Below are 26,890 nucleotides of genomic sequence, written 5' to 3'. Positions count from 1 at the left end.
TTGGGATAATAGTTACAATAGTTGTTACTGTTGCAAGAGGACATAAAACGTACAGATTGTAGCTTTAAGATCATTTTGTCACTAATGGAGTTGACAGAGGATGGCAACGTTGGGGGTCTTGAACACTTTCACACCAAAATTGGATGCATTCTTGTCAAGTGAGAAGCAAGCTTTAGTATACTGTCAATGACCAATTTCTGTTTAAATGGACCATCAGGCATGGAAGCTATCAACAGTCGGTTTATTGCTCGAATAAGAAAAGTACAAATATTTATATAAATAAATGATTGATTTTTTTTCCCGAACACTGTTAAAAGACAAAAATAAATACATAAAACAAACAAAAATAAACAATACACTTACATAAGAATATTAGCTACAGTTACTGTATGTGAGAATAAAGATTATATTCTGATTATGCTTTTGTCTTTATGTCTCTAGACCAATACAACTGACAAACACAATGGTTGTGTTGCTGAGGAAACGGGTTAATGGTAGGTAGCCTACTGGATACAAAACAAAATTGTCCTGGTGACAGAGAGAGAGAGAGAGAGAGAGAGGGTGTCGTATATTAGCCCTTATTTGCTATATTTTATAACAGTGTGCAAGACAAAATAGATGGAAATATAAATGTAACCTTGCTAAGTAAGAATTATGAGTGCTGTGAACCAGGTGCTTGCATAGACAATCAAGGGGCTCTGCTAGGTGTGAGTGGCATTTACATTCTATTCTTAAGATGGTGCCATCAGGTCTAGCTCCCCCACAGCATTTGCTAATGTTCAGAGCATGATCAACAGGTGGGGGATCATTGACCCCCACCCACATGAACTATTTGCATTCTAATGTGAAGCTATTGTGATATAAAGGCTGAACTAAAATGTTACTCATTGCTACGAGTACTGGTAGGACGTGAGGCCGTTAGGCTGTGTAGGCCAGGGGCTACGGCTCCTGCTTCTGCTATGATGTTGTACTTGATTGCTGAATAAACCGATGCATGATGGAAACTCTGGGTCCGCGATGTGATGTCTCTTCTCCTCCACTACTTTTGTAACATCTACCAGCCTGGTAACCCGCATTTTGGGCCTCTTCTGACACGTCATTTGGCGAACCAGCGGCTATTGTTGCTTTCCTTTCCGGGAGCACTTTAGAGAAGAACCTGTGTATTTTGGGGTGTCCGCGGGAGCAGGGCTGCGTGAGGAGGTTCGGATCCACGGGAGTCATCCTTCGGCGAGGAGGACCTCCGCGATGCAAGCCGTGGAGACGTCAGCGCGACCTGGGTTTCTACTGTGCCTACGATGGATGACCTCGCAGCGGCGGCGACGCTGTGACGACTACGACGGCCTCGGGACCACATCTTAGATGGCTACGCTTCTCTACTCTTCTCTACTCTTTCCATGGTTGCTAGTGGAGCGCGGGGCTGTGAAGACGGCGTTGCGGAGGACTTGCTGTGGAGAAGTCCTCCGTGGGGGGAGGAGAGGTGAGAATGGAGAGGCTATTTTTTGGCTGGAGGACAAGATACGATCTGGGACCTGTGCTCAGCTTTTTGCTGAGGTGCATGGACATTGAGAGAGAGACTACAAGAGCGACATTTTCCGATGGGAACACTGACAATACGGGACGAGAGGTTATATTTGAAAGTGATAAAAGAGATTTAAACCGCGGAGCGTATTTTTGTTGCCGTGAGAGACAATGTGAAGAGGATTTAGTTGTGACACTTTCTGGTCACTGGTATTTTATGTGAGTTTACTGTGTGAATTATTATTTCATTGAAGGTACACATGAGTGTTGTGCTGAGAAGACCGGGCGACTCCCGTGACGAGGTACATGCGAGAAGGTTATATCGTTTGGTGAAATGTATAAATTCAACTGTAGACTGTCAGCATCAAAGTTTGTTTGCTGTGTAACATTTTATTCCAGAGTTTAAGGTTAACAGGGAGGACCTACACACTGATTGGGAAGGGGAAATATAGGTTGATGCGAAAGAGAGCATCCTATGTATTTTCTCTGAATAAGATTTTCTGAGTGTTTTATATGTTAAGCTTGTTTTATTTTTAAATAGTTCCTGTCTTTGCCTTCTGTGTCAGTCGAAAGTCATGTGACCCATGACGCACGCGTCAGATTTAAGTCGATCCGTTACTAAATACTGATATTCTTGCTTGATTTTGTGAAACAGTTTGTCTATTTTTATTTTGAAATTGAATGTAAATCACTGTATGATTTTATTGTGTAACTTTGATGCCTGTATCTAAGTTGTTTTGTCTGGATGTGTTGTTTGTGTTGAATCTTACTGAATGTCTTTTGTTCTGTTTGGAGTCGAGCCATGGTCTTGGGGGGTCGTATAGGTGTAAGTGAGAATGTTATTTTTGATGTTTTTCTTGCAAACTGTTCTATTTAATATACTTGTTGCGAAAGACGTTAGAGTCTTTCGTGGGGGGATGTGTCGTATATTAGCCCTTATTTGCTATATTTTATAACAGTGTGCAAGACAAAATAGATGGAAATATAAATGTAACCTTGCTAAGTAAGAATTATGAGTGCTGTGAACCAGGTGCTTGCATAGACAATCAAGGGGCTCTGCTAGGTGTGAGTGGCATTTACATTCTATTCTTAAGATGGTGCCATCAGGTCTAGCTCCCCCACAGCATTTGCTAATGTTCAGAGCATGATCAACAGGTGGGGGATCATTGACCCCCACCCACATGAACTATTTGCATTCTAATGTGAAGCTATTGTGATATAAAGGCTGAACTAAAATGTTACTCATTGCTACGAGTACTGGTAGGACGTGAGGCCGTTAGGCTGTGTAGGCCAGGGGCTACGGCTCCTGCTTCTGCTATGATGTTGTACTTGATTGCTGAATAAACCGATGCATGATGGAAACTCTGGGTCCGCGATGTGATGTCTCTTCTCCTCCACTACTTTTGTAACATCTACCAGCCTGGTAACCCGCATTTTGGGCCTCTTCTGACACGTCAAGGGCAAAGAAACAGGGTTATTGTAGCCAGTCAGTCAAAAAGTTATGTTTGACCGAAAGAGAGCCACACCTTGGAGTAGCTCTGCTACAGATCTGGTTACACTCCAGAACGGACTGTGTGTACATGCACGCACACATCCACACACACATTCAGTACACATACAGAAGCGCTAAAAGAGGCTGAGAGTTTGCATGCCTGCTTCCAGGGAACCTCTGCCATCACTTTAAGCCAGAAAACAATGGCTAGTATTGGCTAATACTGGTCAATTCCAGTTACACACTCTCTCTCACACACACACACACACACACACACACACACACACACACACACACACACACACACACACACACACACACACACACACACACACACACACACACACACACACACACACACACACACACACACACACACACACACACTCACACACACACACACTCCATTCAAAAGTGATCCAAACATCAACTGCTTTACAGCAGCCGTAAACGTCATGTTCCGTCAAAATGACTGTAGAGACTCTAACCCAAGCCTCTCAGTCATGTCTCTCTGGATTAAGAGTGTCACCAAAAATCCAAGTAACTTCACTTGTATAACACATTTCCCCTTCTGGCCATTGGGTTTAAAACTTGCATGTTTAAGATGAAGGATGACTGGACTATTGCCGTTAATACCCTTTGTCTTAGGAATAACCTGCCTAAGTAACTTGGGTAGCAAATGCTCTAAGGATGACAAAGTTGGTCAGTCATTGCCTCCTTCCACCAATGTGGTCCCAAGCAACATAGTATTTAAATAAAAATCACACCCAGTGTGAAGTGGGCGGTGTGTGGTCATCACAACATGACTCACTTTAAAAAAAGGATCAATGACTTTTTTAAAAGTCCATACTGCTATTCATAGGGCTGCACATGTGTCATGTGTTTCGCTAGCCAATCACAGTCCTGAATTTGCAAAGTCAGCCAATCACATTACAGTTAGTGGTGATGACACTAGCTGTAATGTGATTGGCTGACTTTGCAAAAGTATCGATTTGCATTAACAATGGAAGGGTTAGGGGGTATACAAATCTTTTGGTCGGTGTCCAAAACTCACTTATAGGGGGCGGCTACACCGCCCCAAAAACTACTGGATGGATTTCCATGGAATTTGTATTGCATCTTCATGCTCCCAAGAGGATGACCTCTACCGATTTTCCTGACCCAACGGCCCATCCCCTATTGCTACCATTGGCCAACTTTTGTACTTGCACACAGCATATCTCAAAATGTAATTGCCGGAATAGAATACCATGGGAGGGTGACCTTGACTGCTTTTGGTCAACCCATGACCTTTGTGGGGCGGCAGTGGCTCGGGAGGTAGAGCGGCCGCTTGGGAACCGGAAGGTTCCCAGTTCGATCCCGGGCTCCCCCAGAGTTAGTGTCGAAGTGTCATTGAGCAGGACCCTGAACCCCTAATTGCTCTCGATGAGCAGATTGGTGCCTTGCATGGTTTCCTCCGACATCGTTGTATGAATGGGTGAATGTAATGCACAATCATTGTAAAGTGCCTTGGATAAAGGCGCTATAGCGACAATAGAATTTGCACTTGCACACATGCATCTACAAATCCAATGGGTGGGTTTAGGATTACCAAGACATTTGCCTAATACATTCATGCCCCATGGAGGATGCACCCTAGCCATTTGTGTGAGCCCGATGACCATTCTCCTCGACCCTCAGACCAAAATGTCAATTTAGTATTGAATACTCTAACCCTGTGGTTTTTGGTGAACCCATGTCCTCTCCTCTAGCGCTTCATTCACTGAATATAAAGTTCTGCCCTCTCTTTAATCAGTGAAACTATTTTATCACTGATTAAATTAGGACCACTGATTTAATATTTTTTTTATAAATTGGTGGTCTTTCCTTTGTCTAATCTACTTAATCCAGCCCTAAACATCACATGCATCCCCAAACACAAAAACACATGCTACCATCACCACTGAAGGCAACAAGGCCCTCTGTGCATCTTTCAGGATCACTATTGCAGCACGCCACTGAAACGTTACCCCCTGGAAACTCCCCTCGAGCTCAACTGGACCCGACCCTCCTCCAAATCTCTTCTCTTGGTCTCGACGTCAGACACAATAGTTCTAGAGGGAGAATGAGACTTGGGAACTGGGTGAAACTTTTCAGCATATCCTGCTTATAATAATATCCACAAGGCAGTGATTATTTGAATGGTTGTCAAGAAAAATGTCCTACTAACACAGAGGCAATATGCCAGGGCCCTGCAAGTCGTGACTCTGTATATCAAATGCGTTTCCACAATGAAATTATACCATATTGCATGTATAAAATCTGGTTGCAGGTGTAACAGGATTTGAAGAACGGGATTAACATTTTATTCAAATTGTTTGCTATGTGAGAAGAGAAAAAAATGGTTGTTGAACAGCCCATCAATGCTGCCTCCAACCTGCATCTCAGAGGATTTCTCAACATAAGCCTGATGTCATCCCGCTTCTATCAGCTAAACACTACACAATGCTTTTTTCGATGCCTTGAGTGTATCCATGGGTACGGCCATCTCATGTTGTTTGTGGAACAGAACACACAAGATGGAATGCAGAAAAACAGGATCTAGACATATTATTTACCCCCAAACATTGAAGAAAGGATTTGTGGGTGGGTGGGTGTCGGTTTTACTATTGTGGACTGGATGCATTTGAACTCTTGGCAGATTGAGTGACTTCCAGGAGAAATGAGGACCTGTCAGGCAGTTCCTCACTAAAACAATTTGCCATTTGAGGTTATGGGTTCAGTAAGGTGGAAAGGGAGAATTTTCTGGTCTCCAGGGGAGGGGATTTGCTCTTACAGCTTCACCCAGCTGATGGCTGCTCAGATGGCTTTGGTGAGAGCACAGGCTCAGCGACACTACTCACAACTCAAAAGCACTAGAAGACACCTGCAGAGGGCCCAAAGGTGCGTTGGTGCAGTGGTGTGGTGTGCTTGATCGGTTGCCTCTGCTATAGACAGTTCGCAGGTTCAAGTCTCATGCCATCAATCTACATGGAGGACCATCGGGGGGACTGCGTCCCCCCCCTGTTTTCCTGGTAGGGACCAGGCTAACAGCCAAGCTTACTTAATCCAGTGCCTTGTTCTTCATGTTTTTCCACAGTTAATTCAACACATGTGTTTGTATGTGGACTCATTTTAATGACCCTGCATTCAAATAAAATGAAATAAATACAATAAGATATAATCAATTTAATTATATTACTGAAATAGGGTGTGACCACAATCTGCATGAGAGATAGTGAGAGATGGTGTAATGGGATAGTGATCAGACTGTCAGCACAGAGGTTCCATGTTCAAATTCCAGTCATCCCATTTGTCAATGTTGTAGCACTTTGAAATTTTCAAGGCCAAAATACAAAAAAGCAAGTCAAAATCACTAGAAGACACTTGCTGAGGTCCAAAGGTGCGTTGGTGCAGTGATGTGGTGCGCTTGACCAGTTGCCTTTGATACAGACAGTTTGCAGGTTCAAGTCCCATACCATCAACGTACACGGAGGACCATCGGGGGGACTGCGTCCCTCCCCTGTTTGCTGATAGTTAAAGGTGGGGGGTTATGACTGAAAGAACTCTTCCCAGCTAAGGTTTTACTAATGAATTAGTATTAGCGTTATCAGCTAATTAAAGCAGACACACAGGGTTATTGTAATTTAAAGGTGTCCCTGAGCAAGACACCCAACCCCTAACTGCTCCCGTTAATTAATAATACATTTAAATTTGTATGAGGTCATATAATATAATATAATATATTATAATATAATATAATATAAAATAATATAATATAATATAATATAATATAATATAATATAATATAATATAATATAATATAATATAATATAATATAATATAATATAATATAATATAATATAATATAATATAATATAATATAATATCACTGTTTATGAACCAAAGATAACTGGTGTGGTTGTCATGGTTACTAACCATGTGTCATGTGTTTCAGAATGATTGGAGGGCGGAGTGATTGGAGGGCGGAGTGTGTCATCAGTGGAGATCCGGCCCACCTGGATTGTCCTCTATAAAACAGGTGGCTAGACTTCACTCTTGTCCTCTCTCTCACCATGAAGCTCGCTGGGAGCACTCCAGCCTTTTGGATTTTGGTTATTAAAGGACAAGACCACTTTGGTAGAGGTTTGGGTTGTGTAGTTACCTTGCCATGATGTAACTCCAAAGGTGAACAAGAAATCTAAAATAATTGCTCCATTGAATAGAAATTGATCACTCAAAATATGCTCCTCATTGACTTACATTGTACGGTAAAACGGCTCTCAAAGTCATGCTTTTAGCACATAAACGAACAAACAAAGCTGATTCAGTCAATGTAGAACATCGCCAAAAATCCAGTACTGTCTTTTTTTACTTCCTGCTGATTTTACTATTTGAAGATTCAGAGCCGCGGATCCAGTCCGGGTTTCTTTTTAATAAAAATAGCAAAATCAACAGGATAGCATTTTTATTTAAAAAACAAACGGTGCTGGGTTTGGTAGCAACATTTGACATTTGGCCTAATGTTTCTACAATTCTAAATTCTTTATTTTCTATACATTTTGGGGGGGAAATAGCCAATTTAACAATTAGGAGGCCACAATGTTTAGGTGCCCGCTCTTCCTGCATCAATTCTCTACTACCACAAGATTGAAGATTCATTTTGACATAGATCGATCTACATCTAGCTACCTACTTCTCGCATCGAAGAAGATTCGTTGCCTAGCAACCAGCTAAAGCGTCCGAGACTCTGGACGCCTCGAGGGAATACAACTTCCGGCGTGGCAACTTTTCCTTCAAAATAAACGTTCACGTTTTAAAACATATCATTATTATTATCCCTGGTAGGAGAAGTGGGTGTTAAGTACTCTTTTATTTCACTTAAAGTAAAAGTATCAATACTGCAATGAAAAAATACTGTGTTACAAGTAAAAGTCGACTCCGGCATTAAAAATGTAGCCTATTGAGAAGTACAAGTATGGGTATCAAAATGTACTTAAAGTACCAAAAGTGGAAAGTACTCATTATGCAGAATGTCCCTGTCCAAAACAGCCTGTCCAAAACAGCCTAAAAAAGACAACGCATAAAAATGGGTCTGCGACCCACTGTTTGGGAAACACTGGTCTAATGAGAGTGAATGACAGTAGCCATATTACATCTTGCTCCAGGCTCAACCTAATACAATTAAAAGTTGTGCATAGCATTTATTTCACTAACTCCTAACTTCCCAAAATGTACTAGACTAGTGTCACAGATACCTATCACCAGCAAATATGACACACATGTTTTGGTCATGTCCAAACACCTTGCTGAAGCCTGAAACATGGAGCTGATGCCATGTGCAGAGATGGCCTTGTTTGGAGAACAGATCAGATCAGGCTATTAATTGGGAGAAGTATAAAAGACAGTTTTTCCTTTGCATCTTCTTTAGCGAGAAGAAGAATATTATTGGAGTGGAGGTCAACACTGGCCCCTAAAGCATCTGTATGGCTAAAGACCTCACGATGGCTCTACATTTTGAGAAAATTAAGTTTAATGTTAATGTATAAAAATTTGAATGTTTATGGGGCTCTATGATTAAACACACATTACAGGATCAATAAAACAACTGCCACTACTGACAAAAATGACACTACTGTCAATTTTGTCAAACTAATTAAGAGTTAACAATGTTGTATATGCCTGTAGCCTACCATGAGAATGGATAGGAAAGGGAAATAGGGGGGGAAACTTTTGGTATTCAGCATATGAATGATGACTAGCAGAATCTGATATTTTGTTTTGTCTTAGTAAAATATTGTTACTGTTGGACATGAGAGAATACCTGAATATTTAGAAATTCAATATACTTCATTATAAACTGTATGAAAGGCTAGTTATTGTATCCTTAATGTCCATAGTACAATAAACTTAATGTAGATAATGTTGCACAATATTTCATTTTCCATCAACATTCCACAGAACAAATGCAATGGAGCACCTGTCCAGTACTTAACCATACCCCCTTTCTGATTCATGGTTGTTCCCAATTAATCGATTACATAAAGATGAAGGTGATTGGAGGCTAAGTTCATCAATAGATCTCCAGGCTGTTTGCCTTCATCATTAGACATTTCCAATTCTGGGTTGTTTGGAGCTGGATATATTTCTTTCTTTTTTTACTCCAGCTAGCCACTGCTATGGCTAAAGTCATGGCATTTGTTCTGAGGTAAACTGAACATGTTATTGATTGTCTTTAATGTATTTCAGTTGTCACTTACTGTAGGCTGCCAAACAATAATTGGAAATATGTTATCTAGGGTGGTGCTATTGCCCTTCCTACTTGGATAACATGGAACGTGTGTTAAGCTTTCTTGACAAGTGCAATTGCTTTTAGCAAAGATGTGCATTGTATATTTATATCCATGTCAATCACCCATTCTTGTTAATCGGGACAACCTTTATTATTTTTATATATTCAATTATGCCGGGAAAAGACAAAGTGTTGACTATTAAACCATGTAATGGGCTAACCTCCCACAGTTGTTTTTTTTAGATGTCAACTCCATAAGATGGCATATCTGACGGAGTTGACAGAGAGATAAAACAGCTTTACTCAAAGTGACAGGTTAGGTCAAGGTCAAGGTAATTTGACAGGTCAGGAAGTGGAAGCGGAAGGGAAGGGGAAGCTCAAGTGCATCCGCCTTTGATGTCATCAAGTTGTTGTCATGTCTAGGTCAAAGGTTAAGTCTTTGATGTCTAGCATTTGATGTCTAGCAGGTGTTATGGTTTGGGAATATACCGTGGAAATTCATAAATTATGGAATTCATAAATTAAAATATTATAATTCATCAAATAAAATAAATAATTTTAAATAACATGTACAATTTGTACATGTTTGGGTGAATCCTACAGCTCTCGTAGATTGAAAACGGCAGAATCATAAATACGTCTACGAGAGTTGTATTCTACAGCTAGGTCTCCTCATCTCTCCAGCCCTTTAGTTAGTAAATAGAAAATGCATTTTTTTCAGGTCAGGATACCAATATTATCCAATTAGGTCAGGAGGGTGAACTCATACAGGAGTTCAGTGGCCAATAAAGTGTAATTGTACAAAAGTGAGAAGGCAAAATGTTTTTTTTTACTCTCCTGATTGGCTGAAATTGGCAACCCACCTGAACATTTTTTTTTTTTTTTTAAACACCGTTTATACTACTTTTAATGTGGTAGTGTGTATTTTATTTTGACCGGAAGCGAGTGTGCGCACTTGCCGTCTTCGCAGGAGAGCAGCGTTGCCATGTCCGCTTATTATAAGCGGCTTGTTTCTAAAGTGTAGTTGCTTAAAGTTATTTGGTCTTGTTTCCTAATGTTTAAACCAGTGGTTCTCAAACATTTTCAAGCCAAAGACCCCCAAAATTAATATGCATTTGTCTGCGGACCGCCCATCTGAAAACATGTTATTCCTGCCTGCCTGGGACCCCCATACAAGATTTGTGTTGTTAAAATGTTTCAAAAATATTCATTATTTGTTTTAAATAGAAGATCTACAAGCTCTGTGAGCTTGTTTAAAGGGCACAGGGCTTGTTGCTTGCCTTATGGGCTTGTTTTCTTAGACCTGGATGCTTGTTTCTCTCTCCAAACCTGGCAACGCTGCGGCAGAGCAGTCTGACATGACATGTAGCTTGTAGCCCAGCTTTGGTCATCTTCACTTATGGCACCAACTAGAAGAAAAGGTCCTTTGCAGCTTGTCCAGAGAGAGATCGACGACATAAAAAGAAGGGTTTGTTATGTGCTTATACTGATACGTAAAGAATTTACTACTGAATGGGAACACTTGGGTAAAACTGCCTCAGATCTGTTTTCAGAGCGTCAGCAAGAACTCACGGATAACGCGCTCTATCTCTGGACCTGCAGAGCTTTACTAGTAACTAGGCAACTAACTCTTGTAACTAGGGTCGGTGATGGTGGCACGTTTACGCTACGTTAACTGATTTGCGTTGAACACTGGTAAGATTAGAGCAACTCCAGCCAGTAACGTTATACAGGCGTTGATGAAAATTATTGAAATAAAACCGTTTTCAAGTTTCAACGGTGCTCTTTCTGCATAGTCGGTCTAGCCACACACCGCTGTTTCCAATAACAATCACCTTCAAGCCGGCTGGGAACTAAAGTGTGTTTATAGTGGGGTTTGTGTTGCATGTAATTCTGACAACATTGTAAGACCACAAGGCTGCAGTGGGGTTACCCCACTGCAGCCTTGTGGGGGGGTTTAAACATGTTTCTTTATTGAAACTGTAAATTTATTGTCAATTGTCTGGCAAGATATTATATAGGCAGGAGGTCTCAGTTTAGAGCCTGTCATCTGTTTTCCCCTCAAAGGTGGACAGCCTTGTGAAGGATCAGAATCAGACATTGAACCCAGAAGAGGCATACAAAAGGTAAAAACATTTAATCTGATACATTTAATCTGACCCTGCACGGCAGGTAGACTTTAACATACTATTTTCACGAGGTCGTGTTCTCAAAACTTGATTTCAATTCAAACAGATGCCAAGAGGTGCAGGGCTCAGCTGAAAAGGCAGTGGGAACACTCAAGAGGCTGACCAAAGTTAGTGGCTCCATTGTACCCCGTTTCTGTTTTGCATTTGGCAATACTACAGATCCAAATTCAGATATTCACAAACTATGTATTCGTTTTATACGAGTCGAATAACGTTTTGTTGTGTATTTCAAGCATTGTGAGCTTCCATTGTAAAATGAATAGCATTGGAAAATGTAAAAATTTCAATACAGCAATGAATTGATATTATAAATAATTTGTAATTTATATTTATGAATGCTTAAGTATTTTTTAAAGCATGTGCTTTTGAATAGTTAAGTATTTTTAAAAGCAAGTACTCCAGTGCTTTAACTCAAGTACAAACGTTCACTTATAGTTGAGTAATATTTGACCAGGAGTATCTACTCAAGTCCTGGGGTTGAGTTACTTTGTCCACCACTGCTGGCTATCTTACTGAAAACCTTCACCTCTCCCTCTATTGCTGTGTCCAGACTGATGAGCCTGCTCCTGTAGGGAACTACGATCAGAGGAAACGGGAAGAGGAAAGACGACTACAGACAATCATGGGGAGGCTGAACACCCTCTCTCTGGAGCTATCGCCCCCAGGGCCAAGCTCTGTAGCAGGGTCAGTTAGATTAAGCCTGCTTTATACTTTACCGTATGATGGTGTCACATGGCGAAAATAGCATTTTCTCACAATGTGTTGTGATGCGTTGTGAGCTTGTGGATCTGCTACTTTTGCTTCACTCTTGTACGATGGAGCCTAAATTAAGCATTAGATTGATCGCTCCTCTGGGCTCCTTTGTACTCCGTCCTGTCTGTCCATCCAAGGTCTTGTCCGGAGCATATATGCAATTATGGCTAAAATTATAATCCTGATTATTTGTCTTAATATTCATGCCTTGGTCGCTCATTGTGTGTGTATGTCAAATGGTATGTAATGACCTCTGTGGTTTTATTGCGCCTCAGTGAGCCTGATTGATGGACAGATGGCTTTTATATTGTTCTAGTTATATGAAACCTTGTGTAAAGGGCCGTTCACACCAAAGCACGATAACTATAAAGATAATAGTTTAAAAAAAATGTAAGTCTAGTGGATGGCAGTGTTAACACCACAAGTATAACAAATACAATGGTGAACGATATTCATGTAGTCATTAGTTATTATAGTTATAGTGCTTGGCATAAACAGCCCTTAATGATGAAGCAGTAGCTGTCCAAATAAGATGTTTTAATTAATTGCCAAGTTTCACAATTGCGTAATAGTGAAACGTAAAACTATGCTTTTCAATACATTTGGAAATTGTGCAGCCCTACTTCTATACCATGAGACTTGGGTGACCAAACTTTATATATGGTTACATCTTAGTGTATAAAATGAATAACTTTATCAGTACAATATTTCCCCCTCGTGGTCATATTTTATCCACAGTGAAGATCAGAAGGAAGAAAGCGAGGATGATGACGAGGAGGACGACGATGATGAAGATGATAGTGATGAAGAAGTTGACAAGCGCATTGCCAAATCCTTTTCACAGTCAGACCCTCACGTCTATGCGGTCATCAGTGACTTCAAAGGAGATCAGGACGGAGACCTCTCTGTTAAGGTGAAGCACATCCTATTCCAGAACAGACATCAGGCTGGCATGCTAGGTTGACTACTTTCAAGTACTATGTATGTATTCTTGGGAAGAAAGGTAATATTGCCAATATTCCAACATACACTTAAATCTGTATGCTGGGAAAACCTTTACAGAAAATAGCAGATTGACAAGCTCACAACGTGTCGCAAGTCGCAACGCAACGTGTTGTGACCTTGTCAATCAGCTATTTTCAGCGATGTATTTTCAGAAGATATTTAATGTAGAATGAAAACAGAAAGGTCACTAGTATTGAGTGCTGAGGGACTCCGCTCAACAACGTATGCCTGGCGTTCAAGTTCTATGTGGACACCCAAATCACAATAGAAATAATACGTTGTTAAAGCAACAGATTGAAAACAAAAGAAATGGGTGTGACACAAGCAGTGCTTGACATACAGGTACTGGTCAGTGTTATATGGCAAGTGGAGAAGTATTAAGAGACTAAAGATTCTGGAAAGCACGAGTCATTGTCACATGATTACAAAGATTCTGTGATTTGTGTTTTATGGGTGTATAATTTGTAACATTACTTACTTGCTTAAAGGGATAGTTCACCCAAAAAAATACTTTTTTTTCCTATCGATTAGTCACCCCATAGAGACTTGAATTAATGGATATTTTTTTGTTTTTGTCGCATTCTAAGCCAATAATTTGATGACCAGCGGACCGCTAGGCAGCGGTTCCGGTAGGAGAAACAAAGGAGACTCTTTGTGTCTCCTACCGGAACCGCTGCCGGTCATCAAAATAGTCTCCATGGGGTGACTAATCGATAGAAAAAAAGTCATTTTGGGGGTGAACTATCCCTTTAAGCCCCTTGCTCCTCAAGGCCATTGACAAAATGTCCACCACTTCACTCACTTGTTGGCATTTGCCCACCCCTCCCCAGTTGAGCCCATTCCTATTTCTTTGTGGACAATTCTCCAGGTGTTCTTAGGGTGACCTCTTTTACTTTTTACTTGGAGGTTCCATTTTAGGCTGATGTTTGTGGCAGGTTTTCTGTGTGTCCAATTCTCTCTTTTGAATTTGTAAGACAAAGGGATCCTGCTTTGTTCTTTTCCAGGTCCACATTGTTTACTTTCTCTCCTGAGGCAGGACTCTGATCCATACAGCATCACCTGTTTTACATTGGATTTGTATTTTGTTATTGGTTGAGATGTATTTTGTCCTCCAGATCTTCCTAAGGATCTTAAACACCCCAAATGGTAACATTTTGTGATACATTTGACTGTAATTATGCTGCTTTTTCAGAGGGGTGAGGTATTGAGGATCATTAACAAAACAGCAGACGGATGGTGGCTGGCACTGGACACTAAAGGCAACAGGGGAGTGGTCCCCAAAACCTACCTGAAGGTACAATACACACCTTGCTAACCATCATCACTCCATAGCCTGCAGTTGCGTTGTCACTTGTCACATTTTAGTAACACCTGTTACTGTCTGAATGAATAAGCCTCCTCTTTCTCATATACCTGATTAATCGAACAACATTGAACCTCTGATTTATACTTTGTTGTATGACAGTGTCTCTCGTGAAAATAGCCGTTGCATGTGATGCCTTGTGAGCTTGTAGATCTGCTATTTCTGGCCAGTCACACACACTGTCTTATGCCGTTGACAATTGTCAACTGTCTTGACAATTGTGAATGAGGTACCAACTAACGACACATTTCAGAGTGGTGATGGAGTGGATGATGAAGATGACGATGACAGCACTGATGATGACAACGATGATGATAAAGACTCTAATGAGAAGGACTCTAATATTGATGGTGAGGAAGAGGAGGATGGGGATGAGCTGACTGAGGCCAAAGATAGAAAGAGGTGACGTTATGCTTTCAACTCTTGATGTTTCTAAGCTCAATGGCTAATTAGGTTTTGCTGGACATCTTTTCAGGGAGAGTAGGAGCACCTGGTCTAGATTAGTACATTCGTACATACATAGTACGTTCCCTTCGAATCGGAGGTCAACACGTTTTTCTTTTAGTCGTCCTAACTTGGATTTTATTGCCAAAAAGGATGGTCAATATTTGTTTTCCCAGGGTAAAATTAAGACAAAAATTGCTGATGCCAAATTGATACTTCTGTCTAGTGTGTTTATGTCAATTAATCAATCTTTCGCTTCCTCAGGTCTTCAAGCTGGTCCACTGTCAGAAAGGCCCTCATTGAGGTAAGCTACCTCGCTCAACAAAACGGCATGTAATAATATTAATAACATTAGCTTGAATTGCTTGAAAAGCGCTTTTCAAAACAAATTATAAGATAAACAACAATGGAACAAATAATTGTTAATCTTCAAGTTAGTTTATAATCTAGCTACCGAATTGTTGCAGGCGGGAGATAGCCTTTTTGCTGAGCCCAGAAAAGAAGGCATGAATGGTCTGCAAATGTTGCAAACAGTATATGTTTGCGCTGTTTTTAAATGGCTGTCTCACTGGTCAAATGAAGCTATGGGAAATTTAACCGGAAATGGGCATGCCACCTTCGGGAAACCAGGACTACATTTATCCACTACAATTGGTTGTCCTTTAGTGGGTTTTGTGTGTCTTTTTGACAGATCGATGCGACTGATGTCCTCTCTGCCATGGGGGCCATCCCGTCAGGATTCAGACCATCAACCCTCAATAAGCTACTGGTGGATGAAGGTCAGCACATGCTTGTGCACACCTACAGACATATGTACCCATACATGATACCTGTTTTCACTGCACCCACAGATTATTACAATCCTTAAAAAGGCATGTAGAAAAAGTTATGTTCTATATGGAGGTTTGAAGACTACTATTACTAATACAGTACTGACTATTGAGTGTAGCAGAAGATGAACTCTTATTTCATTGTCTAGGGATAACCTACAGAGGAAGCCATTACATTCAGCCTGAGCTCAGCCAATCACAGCTTTCCTTTAAAGACCTCTTCCTGGACACAGACACTGGCAGGGTAAGAGCGCTCTCTTTTTAGCACGTCATTATAGTCAAAAACCTTTTCAAAAATAGCAAATCTCCAAGCTCACAATGTGTCGTGATACGACGCGTTTTGAACTTTAAGATTGGCTATTTTCTTTGCTCATCATATGACAAAGTAGAGTATATTTATATGAGTATGTTGTGCTTGAGTAGTCATATGAATATATATTATTCACTAGTGCATCATAGTCGTCTCGTGTCCTTTCCTTTCCTCTCCAGGTTCGTCCTCGGTCAGTGAAGACCAGTATTTGCTTCACCTTGTGGGGCTGCAGGATGATTCCTACCCCTGGAGTCGGAATTCAAGTCCTTAGCAGACACATCCGCCTCTGTGCCTTCGACGGAACTCAGGTAATGGTTCATCTTGTCTGGCCCTCTGGCTCGACAGTCAAGAGATTTACCATGTAGAAGATAAGAATCTTGTCTTGGCAAGTCTTTCCATGTTCAATGGCTTATTATTCATTCATTCAACTTCTGGTTATGTGGGAGAAAAGTATGTAGGGCAGTTTAACTTTGAATTGGAATCAAAGGTTTTTCATCTGGCTTATTTAATGTAGCTTTTGGCAATGCTATAATTAGCCTAAGTCTTTGAAATGAAAGTCATACTCCTTTAGAATACTGTAGACTGACTGTACATCATTTGAAATATTTATTTCTTTATACAATAATTCATACAGAAAAACCATAAAAACTGCACCAGGTGATGGTATCTGATACTACCAAAGATGACTCTGTACTGTGTCTGACAGGTATTGAGTAACATTCACACCGTGAGGGCAACCTATAATGACAAGAACCCCAAGACCTGGACATTCTCACCAAGGGTATGTAGTGCGTACTGTTGGAGCATGCAAACAAGCGCTTATTTCACAGGTTTTCAAAGTGCTGGCCAGGGCCGCCAAAAAGAAGAGGAGCAAAAAAGATGATTATTGCCAGTTTAACCCAAACAATGGTGACGTATCGTGAGCTTGTAGATCTATAGATTTAAATGTTTGCAGTGGTATGGTTAATTATATTTTGTCAACATTGGTTTCATTGCTGATATACTCATTGTTAAATGCCAAGAATATAAAACCAGCAACTTGGAACATGACTTTCCTTTTAATTATGACTGTATATGTGTGTTTACTAAAGATGGCAGGTCTCCTGCCTATCATGCTGGATGGAGAATGTTTTCTACGCTGCAGCTCTGAATCACCTGACCTAGGTATTCTCTTTGAACTGGGAGTTACCTTCATACGAAACGTAAGAAGATGTCTCGTCATGTACAGCTGAACACAACCCACAACTACTCTGATATTTTTAGGCTGCTACTTTATAAGTGTGTGTGTGTGTGTATGTTCTTTCCAGTCTACAGGAGAGAGGGGGGACCTGAGCTGTGGTTGGGCCTTCCTCAAACTGACTGATGACACAGGAGCCCCAATTGCTGCTAGGTATACATACACACATACATACAGCAAAAGGAAAAAAAAGGGTTCATACAAACACATGCACTCACTGGTGCATGCACATATGTATGTACAAACACATTCTCACACATTTAGCCTATTTTTAAATGTTTGCACACGTAAGCATGCACTACACAGACTTATATACAATAGCCTATACAGTATGTGTGGTCATATTTCTATTTTTACTAATCACTCATTTGGGGCAGCAGTAGCTTAACGGTTAGAGGAGCATGCTTGTGACAGAAAGGTTCCCAGTTCGACCCCTCGGACCTACGGGAATGGGCGTGGAAGTGATTGGGCAAACCCCTCCCTCACTACCCACCGTTGATTTGCCCTTCAGCAAGGCATTTAACTGCCAGCTCCCCCTAGTCGAGCTGCTCAGTGGCCAACAGCATAGCAGACTGTGGTTGTAGCAGCTCCCAGGTATGAATGTGTGTAACTGTAAGATTGTGAGGAAGACCATTGCTGAAAAAGAGCATTCGTACTCTGACATCGTAATGGGATTAATCAACGTTGAGAAAGAGTATGTGTATATATTATTCTTCCTCCTTGTAGTGTACTAGAAGTTCGGGCCGCTACGCGGCCCGAACGTCTAGCGTGACGCGTCGTTCACTTTGCAGTGCCACCTTACAGGCACCTCACAGTGTGAGAGAGAGTTTTGTGCTCTCCTAAATCCACGGCAGGCTTTGAAAGTACCCACTTCAGAAAGAGGTGACGTGCATCACCTCTCAATGACCAAAACCCACTATGGAAGCCGTCGAACTGGTGCGATCTGACGGCATCCTAGAATTTATAGGTAGGATGTGATGTCATGTGATGTCATGCTGTCGTGAGATTACGTCACACTGGCGTTGTCATCGTGATGTCAGATTACGTCACACCGTCACACTGGCGTCGCATACGGACAACCGACATGGCGCAGGATTCAAATTGTATATATAGATATGTGTTTCATATCGTGTGTGTGTGTGTGTGTGTGTGTGTGTGCGTGTGCGTGTGTGTGTGCGCGCACAGGACTTATGAGCTACCAGTAAATGGGGGAACTCCCTATGAGAGAGATGTCGCAATGGAATACACTGCATCAAGAGAAAGTAAGACTATATGCATTGTATACATTACATTACATTACAGTCATTTAGCAGACGCTTTTATCCAAAGCGACTTACAATAAGTGTATTCAACATAGGTAGGGAACGAAAACTACTAATCACCAGAAGTTTTAAGTACATTTCCTGCAAAAACAAGCAACCAAGAGTATACCTAGCGCTAAGGTAAAAGTGTAATATATCAGCTACCTACTTTCTTAAACAGATGAGACAAAAATGGCAAAATCAAATGAGCACGAGCTAAAACAAATAAGTGTATCGACTAAACAAGATCCAATAAAACAATACAAAAATAAAACAAGAGTTCGTACAACTAGTTAACAACAAGTAGGCCAGGCAAAGAGGAAGGATAGTGTTTCCTGAAGAGGTGGGTTTTCAGCCTGCGGCGAAAGATGGGCAGTGACTCTGCTGTCCTGACATCAGTGGGAAGTTCATTCCACCACTGTGGGGCCAGAACAGAAAAAAAGTCGTGACCGTGTCGATCGACCAGAAGGACCGTTGAGTGGCGAGGGAGTCAGTCGCCCCGAGGTGGCAGACCGGAGTGGTCGGGCAGGGGTGTGGGCATTGACCAAAACCCGGAGGTAAGAAGGAGCTGTTCCTTTCACTGCTCTATAGGCTAGCACCAGGGTTTTAAACTGAATGCGAGCTGCTACGGGGAGCCAGTGCAGAGAACGGAGAAGGATAGTTGTGTGAGAGAACTTGGGGCGGTTGAACACCGGACGAGCCGCAGCTTTCTGAACAAGCTCCAGAGGTCTGATGGCTGATGCCGGAGCACCAGCAAGGAGGGAGTTGCAGTAGTCCAGGCGGAGATGACAAGAGCCTGGATGAGCACCTGGGCTGTTTTCTCTCACAGATTGTAAACCCTGGTTCCCCTATAATTAAACTCTCCAGGACTTACAAAGGCCATTACTGAAATCTAACATCAAAATTATATAATGGTATCATATGTACTGTGAACCAAGTTGTTGCAAAATAAGAGATGTTGGTTTAGGTGGACCTAAACCAATAAAACCGAACCCCAAGGTTCGGGATTTATTTTTAAGATGCATTTCCCCTTTTAAAATCGTACATGTGTCTTTGAATGGGCTTGTAGGGCAAAGTAACTATCATTTCAAGTTAAATACAGAGAGTTAAAAGGTGAGGGTGAAACAATAAGACACTATGTCATACATACAGTACAGCATACAGTATAACAATGACCTATATCAGGATGGTACATACCTCATCATATCATATATTTGAGGAGCCGAGCAAAACATTTATTGTACACTTATATATCTGTACACAAGACGTAACAATAAAGACCACCTTGAACCTTGATACAACATGCTGTCTATCCTCTCTTCTGAAGGCACTGTGTTCCATCAGATGCTACAGTCCAGGAGACAACCAAAAGTCATTTTGAAGTTGAAGTCAGCCAACAGCCGCACCAGAACTCAGCTCAGGTGAATGGACCAAGAACACAAAGATAATATAAAATATTTAGGTGATACTGTGATTATGTAAAGAATTCTAATAGCTAAATCATGAATAACCAGTTAAGTTACCATAATCATGTACCATTTGTTTAGGTATTCAGTTGTATTTGTAATTGTAAATGTTATTGATTACTGTTACTGACCTAATTTAGGCCAGTATTTGTTAAAAAGTTAAAGCATTATATTCTGATATAGTAGTCATTGCCATAAAGAGTGTTTATTCAGTTATGCATATCTAAATGACCCAAATGCCATCCAATCAGGAGAGCGAACCCATTTATCAGCAATGTTATAGTGTACCAATGTTGTCTTCTGTCATCACTTCCAGTTTGACTTGGTTATCTTGTACCCTCTCTCTCCTGATTGGATTAAATTGGTATCCCGACCTGAAGATGTATTTTAATGCTGCATATTCTCTGCCAGTGTCCTACCAGACACGCTGTTGTTCTGTTTGAGTTCTGTCCACCTGCTGGCTCTGCACAGACAAATTCTAGCTGACACTCTGCTGATGGACAGACCAACCATGCAAGACGCTGGTAACACACACACACACACACACACACACACACACACACACACACACACACACACACACACACACACACAGACACTGCACAGAAACTGCACATGCATATACTGTACATAGAGGGACTAAGGCACAAATGCACACACAAGCTTGCAGAGATGATGGTTTGTTTTCTCTCTCTCTCTCTCTCACCCACCCACTCACTCACACACTCTCAAACACTATCTCTCCCACCGTCTCTCTGTATAGATCTAATGTGTAGTCCTATCCTGGCTACCTTCCCTGTGCTGCTGGACCAAACAGATCTTCTGGATGCTCTCAGGGTCAGTTGAACTGTTTATGGTCGCTATATGGCCACGCCCCCCCCTCCTGACTACCTATACATAAATGTAAATGGACCCAATGGATACATTTGTACATTCTGAGTTACAAATGGATAAAGTAACACTTTATAACACTGTATTGTAGCTATAGACATGCCACTTTTTGTAGAACAAAATAAATCAAAATCTCCCCAGATATGATCTGTGTCTCACACTTGGTTACGTGATCTTTTTCCTAATTTTCTTATGGTAGAACTGTTGATGTGAGTTAACTCACAGGACCAATGTTGTTAAAATAAAAGTTGCTTGCTTTCAAAAATAAATATGAAAAAGGGACCACAGTGTTTTTTGCGTGCCTATGATTTCATCACCAGCAGAGCAAACTACCATCCTGTTAACTGTGATATGGTTAGATGTTAATAAAACGTATTCATATTATGGTTCTATCAAAAGATACTATAGCATTTAACTAATTTGACTGTGGCTTATTTAAGGCGACAGTTTTTGCCAATGGAGAAATTAAATTAAGGTTTTTTATTTATTTTGTCCAGTGAACCAAACGGCATCTAGTGGCTACCTGTAGGTTACCACAAACATAATGATGTTGACCTGGGCCACTCTATTATAAATGTATTCAGATGTTGTGGTACATTGTTGCAACTGAATGAATGACTGGCTACCTCACTGGTATGGATGCTTGACAGAAACTGATGTTTAAGTGACTTTCTGACTGACTGTTTTATTGGCTGTCTTCTCTTCAGAGTGCCTGGTTGGATGCCGAGAGCAACATGAGCAGAGCTCAGAGGGTGAGATTGTGTGTGTGTGTGTGTGTGTGCGCCTGCTAGTTTACGGGCTATGTGCACTTTTGTATACGTGTGCATGTGTAATATTCACATTAACCTATAGATGGCGCTTAAAGTACACAGTAAAGAAAGTAACTCTGTTAGCCACAGATATGACATAATATTGTTTACGGCAATTAGGATGTTCAAATTCCATTCTAATCACATTATTTAGTTTGTTTTACTTGTGTTTGTGCACACCTGCCAATGTGTGTATGTTTGTATTTGCCAAATAATTTGTGCATACAGTGTGTCTTTACAGTAAGTTATTTCTAACTGGTGCTTATTTTCCTGCAGTTTCATAATGTGATGGTTATTGTTAGCTCAGTTATGGTTAGGGTCAAGGGATATGGAATGAGTCCAAATTAATGCATTGTCCCCAAACACTTACTTAACCGTTTTTTTTTGTGTGTATTTACACTTACATGCAAGCAGACAGTACCTGCGGGTTTCCGTGCATTATTTGCATTCCTCTCTGCATACATTATGTAGTACGTTTGATTAATAATGTTCTGTTACTGTTCATGTTACTCTTTTCACAGAGAGACCTGGCCCATCTAAAGCAGGAGTTCACTAAAGTCTACCTCTCATCCGTTTACTACCTCCTGCACACCCCCTCGTTGCCATGCCAACGGTGGGCGGACCAGCCTTGCGAGGAGCAGCGCGCACGAGTCACCTACGCCACCGTGAGTGCACTCAAAGACGCCCAGCACACCACTGGCCAATCGGGAAGCCTGCAGGTCTTCATTGACCCCGAGCATTGTCACCATGCTTTTGACATTGCAGAGCTGACTTATGACCTTTTGCGGGTGGCACGGTAACAATCGGGGGAATGAACGTTGTTTAAAATTGGTGGCACTTTGTTATGTATATATTTATTACTTTTTAGCTGACGTTCTAGATGTTTGAGTTTAGTGGTTCTCAACTCTCCGGAGGTCCATAAAGCCAGGTGAACGTACTCCAGGTGAATGTACTGTACAGAGTAAAATCCTCTGTTAATTTTTCTCTGAGTGTACAAATGTACGTTTGGTTACATTTGTGCACTGTCTGAGTTAGCAAATGGATGGAATTAACACTGAGAATGTTACTGTGTAGCTGCTATTTTGGCTCTAGCGACATTTGAGGTTTCTATGTACTGACCTTTGACTGTATGAAAAGATTTCTGTGATTTTTTTTTTTTTTATGTTTGTTGAACTTCAAGGCAACATGTTTTATCTTTGCTGTGCCAAGAGGCACTTTTCATAGCAGCGATTTTGGTAAACGCAGCTGAAGGTAAAGACACGTGGGTATGTTTCATTTAAAATAAGATACACTGGGTGTAAACCTTGTTAAAAATGCTACACATAATCAATGTGTAGGGAAATGGTTTCTGGTATGAAAGCACAACTCGGTAAAGAATTGTTAATAGTAGTCATAGCCTTTCCTGACAAAATACGGACATTAGAGGATACAATGAAAATCTTTTTGATTGCATTTTGAAATTTATTTTACATAGATTTATTGGGACCACGACAGATTGCTTAATCATTGACATGTGGACTTTATAGTGACATGATCAGCTGGATTTGATACTGTTATTTATTTTTGCAACTATTTCAAAATAAACATTTAATGGTTAACTGTGGTTGATTTGTTCAAATATAAAAGGATGGGGCTGTTCTTCAGACTATTTTTCTCTCTGTTATGTTTTCACTTGCATCTTAATATCCCTCTCTCTTTTTGTCATCTCTTCTTCCACTTGCGTACCCCCTCCCCTCTAGTTCTCACTCTCCTCACCATCTCATTCTCTCACCTTACATTCCTGTCTTTAAAATTTATACTGACTCCTCTCCTCCCTGTTTTTCTCTCCTCCCCCTCCTTTTTCCATTGCGTCTCTTTCCCTCCCTCTTTCATTTCTGTCCCCTCCCCACCCAATAGTTCAACATCAATGCTTGACAAAGGTCTTTCAATGAATAGAGTAGTGTTCAGGGTTAATAATTACTCTGACATGGTCTATATATATATATATATACAGGTATAAAAGCAGTGAGAACTGTGAGAGGTCAGTGCAATTGGATGATGTGTCATGATCAGATTTTGAGGTGGAAATAAACAGAATTTAAGAATAGGTCTTAGCTTAAATTGATTTTAATTCTGTTTTGTATTCAATTAGTGTGACTGACAAAGACTGAGATTTGGAAACAACAAAAAGGAAGCTTAAAGTCGAAAGATTTTACAGCATAAATCATTTGGAACCAATTTTACGTTAAAATGTCGGGTATTACTAACAAAAAAAAAGCCATGGGTTTCCGAGGCTAGGGTATTACTGATCAATGACATTGTTGTTACATTAATGTACATTTCATCTTGATAACCTGCTGCATATCTATATTAACTGATAGTACTGTATATAAACTAGCTAGGTAGCTAGATGTAGATCGATCTATGTCAAAATTAATCTGGGCTATTACTTATTGTGTGTGTGTGTGTGTGTGTGTGTGTGTGTGTGTGTGTGTGTGTGTGATCATTCCAAAATGGATATGGACATAGGCCTATACAGCCCAGAACTCAGCTTGAAAGTATTTTGTTACCAGAAGATGGCAGCAACATACCCTGTCCTTGCCTGTCACTGCCAGGTACAGATTATCTAGAAGTCAGTCTGATGACAGGTCGGGTTCGGGTACATACACGACCACCATAGTCTGATGACGGGTCGGGTTCTGGACGGGTCAGGGTGCATCCATGGCCACCTTAATTACCCCGTCCCTGTCTGTGATTTTGTTGTGATTATGTCAATAAATGAAAACCTGAGTTTGTGCGGATCACAACAAAAAGTCTGTGATCGTTTTGAGCGATTTAGATTCGATTTAGCCTACGATCCATAAGAACCTTTCATGCACCAAGCACTTTTTTTTCTTCTTTTAAAAAAAATATATTTGTATTAGGGAATTCAGTTTAGGGTTCACAGACAGGTGCATAATATATGCATAAACAGTTATATTTATATCCCTCTTTTTCTTTTCTTTTTTACACAGCATTGTCTCTTAACAAAAATAAAAAGAAGAGAAAAAAATAATATATATGTATAATCATACAGGTAGGTACTCACAGACTTGAAGGGTAGTAAAAATAGAAATAACTGGGTAGTGTGTACACTGTTGACAGAAATAAGTTAAATTCAGCAAAAATATTAAAAGAAAGTTAAAGAGAAGTGAGGAAGAAAAGAAAAAGAGAGAGAAAGAGGGGAGGAACAAGGGGAAGGGAGGTAGGTAGGGTGGGGGGGGGGACTCAGGGGGCAGAAATAAAACATATGACTCAGGTTGTGGTGAGGAGTGGCATCTTTCACATTGGTCTACTATGGATGGGAAATGTTTAGTCTAGTTTTGGAAAAGTGAACTCTGTGTAGTACCTTAAACTGTGTAAGTTCTAGCCTTGCGCAGGGTGTGCTTGATCTTATTTTGTGTACTGCTTCGTCCACCATTGGTCTCCAAAGTCTATTAGGTGTGATCCCAGCTCATCTTCCCAAGCTGTCCGGGCCTTAACTACAGGGTGATCATCAAAGGTCATAAGTTTGTCGTTAGAGCACTCTTATCTTCGACAATATATTGACATGTCACATGTCATATGACTAAACCATAGAGCAGTGATTCTTGGTTCTCAACATGTGGGTCGGGACCCCCAGGGAGGTCCCCACATGATTCTGGGGGGTCCCCAGGTGACAGTAAAGTGACAATTTAAGGACTTTTAAGACCTTTTTAATACCTCAAAAAGAAAGAAAAGAAAAATACCATTACTGCATCAAAGTAATCAACAAACTATACTATAAAAACTGGTCACACATTGGCCAAATTGTCAAATAATATAAGTAGGAGGCAAATATTGTGAAAATCTACAAGCTCACAATGGCTCACATCTGTGTTGTGAGATTAATTGTAGATCTATTTTAACAATATTTATCTGTGGAACCGAAAATGAAATGCCTTAAAGGAGTAGTTCACCCAAAAAATGACTTATTTTCTATCAATTGCACACCCCATGAAGCCTTGAATCCATGGATTTATTTGTTTTTTTCGTCGCATTCCTAAACTAATAATTTGATTCCTGTCTCCTACCGGCTAATGTATCCGGTAGGAGACACAAAGTAGATTCTTTGTGTCTCCTACCGGAAATACACCCGGGCATCAAATTATTGGCTTAGGAATGCGACAAAAAACAAAATAAATCCATGTATTCAAGGCTTCATGGGGTGTGCAATTGATAGAAAATAAATCATTTTTTGGGTGAACTCCTCCTTTAACTACATTCCAAGTGCTTATCAGAGTGGATAGGTCGGTCCCCAGTTCAAATATGATGATTTTTGGGGGGTCCCCAGTTCAAATATGATTATTTTGGGGGGGTCCTCACTCCTCAGTTCAAATATGATTATTTTGGGGGGTCCTCAGTTCAAATATGATTATTTTGGGGGGTCACGGCCTGAAAAGGTTGAGAGCTGCTGTCATAGAGGACTAAATCCAACCCATATACGTAATGCCCCACCCACCCACACCCCCCCGACTCATTCCGTTCAGTCCATTCAAGCACGTTTATAAATAAAGCACACAAAGCTGTGCGTGCATGTGTTCGGCTTTGTTTTGTGTTTATATTGGGGGCACTAAGTGTTGTTGTTTTTATTGTTTACAGAAGAAGGCATATATCATTAATTAATAAGCCTTAGTATCTTAGCTGTATTTTTTCAAAAGTCTGATCTAGGCTACGGTATTTATCTATTTTTGTTCAGGGAAAGGTGAACGGGTTCGAGCCTCAATCGGAACGAGCCGTGTGGTGTTGTGACGTCGCCAACACACACACACACACACACACACACATACGCTGCGCCAGTTGGCCAGGAGGATAGCAATGTTGTGTGTGTGTGTGTGGAAATGACCGCGAGTGACCTCGAAAGCAAATGGTTTATGGTTATGTTGATAGGTTAGACACATTTTCATTTGTCACACTACATATATCTAGATGTAGG

The 26,890-nt window shown here is 40.8% G+C and overlaps 1 protein-coding gene across 1 annotated transcript; it reads left to right on the top strand.

The window, feature by feature from the left end:
- The first annotated feature begins 10,662 nt into the window (after nucleotides 1-10,662).
- nphp1 (nephronophthisis 1) lies at nucleotides 10,663-23,466 on the top strand. Its single transcript, XM_084076909.1, has 20 exons — nucleotides 10,663-10,788; nucleotides 11,388-11,446; nucleotides 11,556-11,616; nucleotides 12,060-12,193; nucleotides 13,001-13,175; nucleotides 14,460-14,561; nucleotides 14,884-15,032; nucleotides 15,339-15,378; nucleotides 15,766-15,853; nucleotides 16,054-16,148; nucleotides 16,394-16,522; nucleotides 16,921-16,995; nucleotides 17,306-17,416; nucleotides 17,522-17,604; nucleotides 18,637-18,713; nucleotides 20,080-20,173; nucleotides 20,630-20,742; nucleotides 20,982-21,055; nucleotides 21,817-21,861; nucleotides 22,440-23,466. Exons 1-20 carry the CDS (start codon nucleotides 10,720-10,722, stop codon nucleotides 22,716-22,718), a joined length of 2,052 nt encoding a protein of 683 aa, XP_083933035.1. The 5' UTR covers nucleotides 10,663-10,719; the 3' UTR covers nucleotides 22,719-23,466.
- The last annotated feature ends 3,424 nt before the right edge of the window (nucleotides 23,467-26,890 follow it).

Source organism: Gymnoscopelus microlampas (genome assembly GCF_963454915.1).
Source record: "Gymnoscopelus microlampas genome assembly, chromosome: 13".
Lineage (NCBI taxonomy): Eukaryota > Metazoa > Chordata > Actinopteri > Myctophiformes > Myctophidae > Gymnoscopelus > Gymnoscopelus microlampas.
Note: the sequence above shows the minus strand (reverse complement) of the source record. Positions and strands in the feature narration are given on the sequence as shown.